Source organism: Lygodium microphyllum, chromosome 18, assembly GCF_053477565.2.
Source record: "Lygodium microphyllum isolate KBCC chromosome 18, Lygodium_microphyllum_v1.1.10, whole genome shotgun sequence".
NCBI classification, from domain to species: Eukaryota; Viridiplantae; Streptophyta; class Polypodiopsida; order Schizaeales; family Lygodiaceae; genus Lygodium; species Lygodium microphyllum.
In genome coordinates, this window is record NC_141152.1 from 100,640,950 (window position 1) to 100,645,133 (window position 4,184).

Here is a 4,184-nt window from a genome sequence, read left to right on the forward strand (position 1 = left end):
ATTGATGAGTTGTTGACAATCAAGTTATCTATGTACCTTACCTTGGAAAACCTCCTGATGAAAAGTTATTTCAATGTGTTAAAGTTATTGTGCTTGGTATTGCCTAGCCTAGTGAATCAAGGTTGGCCCTTTTCCCCTAGGCACAATCCAAAAGCTTCTATGCATTGATCAGGGTCTTCAAGGTTATTGGCCTCACAAACCTGCTTGAATTATTCCACAAACTATATGGGTCATTTCTTGTCGCATATTTTTCAACTTGTTTTGTGACTATTGGGATTTTAGTTAGTCTTTGGTATTGGGTGCAATCCTTACTAGGATTGAGATAGCCAGTGCATCACCTTTCTGCTTATTGATTGAATTGTCCAGTAATCCCTTGGTTACGTTTTTGCTCAAGATGAGGTCTACTTTGAGCTCTTGTTCTATGTTAGCATTAATGGAGCCCCAAGAAAGCACCAAGGAAAAAGCGGTTTCTACTGCAAGAAAATCTATATTGTAACATCAACAAGATTTTGTTTCATTCTTTTGAGAACCACAACAAGGAAAAGAACAAATCTTCACGCAATATCATAGTAGATATCTCCCACGGATTTGATAGAATCAACTATATTCTTCAACATCTTCATAGAATCTATCAATAGAACAAGAAACAAAATATAACACACCACTTTTGAATGGAAATAATCATATAGTATTCATCATCATTGTCTTCGTAGTTCTCTCTCTCAATCTCTCATAGATAGATACATTGTTTTGATAGAATTGACTATCTTTGACTCTCTCTCTCAATCAATACTACATCATCTGCTCGCTACAATACTCAATAATGACTCTCAATAATCCTTTCTTAGTCATAGATGCACCTCCCAAGAGCCATGGGAGGTATGAAAGGGCACCATAGCCACTATAGTGTCTCTTCATAGCTCACTACTGTCAGTTCACTTCAGTCTTCCTTTGAGTCTTCAACAGCTATTTCTTCCATTTGTTTTAGCTCTTTTGAACTTACATTCACCTCTTTCCAAGGCTAGAAAACTTTCTCAAAGTCACACATACATTCCACAGAACACTTATAGAAGATCTATAGAATAGAATAGAACAGAACAGGAACAGAGGCTCTACAGAAGGTCTACAAAGGTTCAACAGAAGGTCAACAGAAAATAGAAAAACCTCATAACTCATACTAAAACCATCCCAAACTATTAAATAAGCTTTCAAAAGACCTCAACCTTCATCAACTATCAATCCGGACAGTGACAAACAGATATTTGTCTACTTTCACACAAGACTCATACATCTGCCAATACAATCGCATAGCTTGCTCCTCTCATTCAAGCTGCACATGAGCAGAATGCAGGAACCGGACACATAGCTCAGAAGCTCCTAGTTCACTCAAGAAGCCATGTCAACATCATCATAGGAATGCAGCAAGTTCTTTTGAGATGCGATCCTCATGTTCACATGATTACCCAGTCATACTGAATTCCACTGATCCATCACAAAAGAACCATTATTGTATGAAACCAACTGGAAATTCATTAGGAATAAGTAGCACAAACATGAACTCTATAGAGATGGAATACAGAGGATGTTGGTCCATGCGTCTGCAACATTTCCCTTCCATGCTGGAGCATGCTGCACATATAGTACACAAATCCTGAGCAGACAACAATCTGTACATGCTTAGTAGCAAATTCTTTCTTGATGCAGAAAAAGGGTGGCTCATTTGGAAAGCATAATTCTCACAAACTCCTCATAATTTACTGGTCCATCATCATCTACATCTGGTTCACAAATCATCTCATCCACTTCCTCATCTGTCAACTTCTCTCCAAGATTCTTCATCACATGGCGCAGCTCTGCCCACAGAAATAAAGCCATTCTAGTTCCAAAGACCTGTCGCCTTGAGTCTAGTATGAGAGTCATATGTTGCGGATTTCATGAGTCACCCTGGCATCAGAGAGGGCATCCATCCACATATTGACAAAGCGTTCCTGCTTGTCTGGTGACCACGATCTATATCTTGCTCCAGATTTAGAGAAGCTATTTTCTTTCTCAATGACAACCTTCTCATGACGCCCTGTCAGCAAATTCGAAGGAATAGGTACTCTTTTCGAGTGTCATAATGGATCAAAGCGAGATGGGAAGTAGTTGACCTCCTCGTCCCTGTGCATAAAGTTCATGAAGCCCTCGTGGTGATTGTTGTGGTGCACACACTTTGGTGCATTTATAGGTAGCATAAGGTAATTGGGTCCCAACCTATGCCTTTGAGTATCTGCATATGAGAATATCGTGGTTTGCAACAGTTTGTCATTAGTGTAGTACACACCAAGCACTCTTGCGCTACAAATCATACATGGCATTTATGCTTTTCTTCCTAGACCCTACAACATGCTCCTCTTTTACTAGAAAAGCGGCCCCTCCCACAATAGCGATCCTGGGTAGACTGGGTCGGCGGTAAATAGAGCTCGAACAAAATAGATTTGAACCGAAATGGCATGTTCTCCTCAGCCATAGAAAATATTAAGGTTTTTATAGTTCTGACAAAGGTGAAGATAAAATGATTCCAGCAATTACACGAGTGTGTTTAGTTGGCAACTAACAGTAGTTGTTGTTGCTTAGGATAGCAGAAATAAAGCTTTTACCAATTCTGTTTTGCCCAAATGTTACTGTTTGAATATTCCTCATTCCATAGTTTACCGTGAGATCAAGAGCACAAAACGCAGCCATGGCAGCCCCCATAGAATGTCCTATAACCATAATGTCCAATCCTTCGACTTCATCAAGTATAGACATAACTACACCAACTACTCTTGTATGAAGGGTGGTATTATGGTAGGCTCTATAAAATCCACGATGTACCATTGCACCTGTAACTCCTGGATAATTCAGATCAAGTTGCTTAAAATACAGATCCTCCATCCAGTTTTGAATACTATTCTCTTGCGTTCCACGGAATGCAATCACCATTGCATTCAAGTTTTCAACAAGCCTAACATAAGCCTGTAGGCAGTGTTGAACATCAACTATCAGCTCCACCAATCTGAAACCCTTGGTGTAACCATCACACCTAGAGCAATTCCAAGAAATGAGAGAATCTAAATCATTGACATACACCACAGAAGCGTACTCCACAAGTATTTGAGCAAGTGTATGGTTGTATTGAAAGCCATCATCATAGTCATGAACCCTTGTAAGTTCCAATCCTCGTCCACCTAGAATAGCTGGCACTAGGCCTAGCTGAAAGAAGGAGCACACAGCCTTCCATATGGCTGACCTGATGAGGCACTCCATGCATTTGAATTCATCGACGGAGTGATCGTTCTTCTTTTTGCCCAGGAATTGGAAGCCAAGAAAAGCCATAGAAGATATTGCATGACCACCATTATTGAAGGAGGATCTATCAGGTGTAATCCCAACTGAAAGAAAACGCAGCAGAAGACCCCTCTCTCTACTATAGTGCCCACGCAGAACAAAATTCAAACACAACAACTAAGTATGTACAAAGTAACAAATGTCACACACACAACTTTTTGGTGGATTCCACACCTCGGATGTGCAAAAGTAAGACATCCACCCCCTCTGATCCTGTGCATCCTTCAGATGGGCCAATTACCCATATCATTATCGTCAAGATCCACGAACAGAACAATCTCTTCATTATATATTTCCGGTATATCAGTAGGATTATCTGTCATATCATTTGTCTCTTCTACTGGAGTTTCTTCTCGTTGCTCTTCTCTTACTAATTCTTCTAATGCATAATCATCATAATCTCTTCTCTTGAAAATCTTGATTCTTTTTCCTGCAATGGGTACTCTAAGCACTGCCCCATCCAATTCTGTCAGCTCGTATGTTGCATTATCAAAGACATGTCTGACTATGTACAGCCCAAACCATCTTTTCACCATCTTACAAAGTGTAGTATGCTGATTTTCAAGGCTACTATCAAAGACTAATACCCAGTCTCCCTCTTCTATTGCTCTAGGCCACAAGCAATGCCTACTATCAAACCTGTCCTTATTTCTAAGTCTAACAACCTTCAACTTGTCAATAGCTAGCTGAATATCCTCTGGTCTTCTCTCCAAGTGCTGGATCCGAAGAGCAAAGAGCTCCTCTCTCGTAAAATCCTCTTGCCAAGGTAAAAGTGACCAGGTCAAAGCACAAGTCTCAGTCTCAGCAGAATCGGT

At 40.2% G+C, this 4,184-nt stretch overlaps 1 protein-coding gene across 1 annotated transcript; it reads right to left on the reverse strand.

The window, feature by feature from the left end:
• Positions 1-2,592: 2,592 nt before the first annotated feature.
• LOC148021200 (lipase-like) lies at positions 2,593-3,313 on the reverse strand. Its single transcript, XM_087698219.1, has one exon. The coding sequence runs from the start codon at positions 3,286-3,288 to the stop codon at positions 2,593-2,595; it is 696 nt and encodes a 231-aa protein (XP_087554345.1). The 5' UTR covers positions 3,289-3,313.
• Between the last annotated feature and the right edge of the window lie 871 nt (positions 3,314-4,184).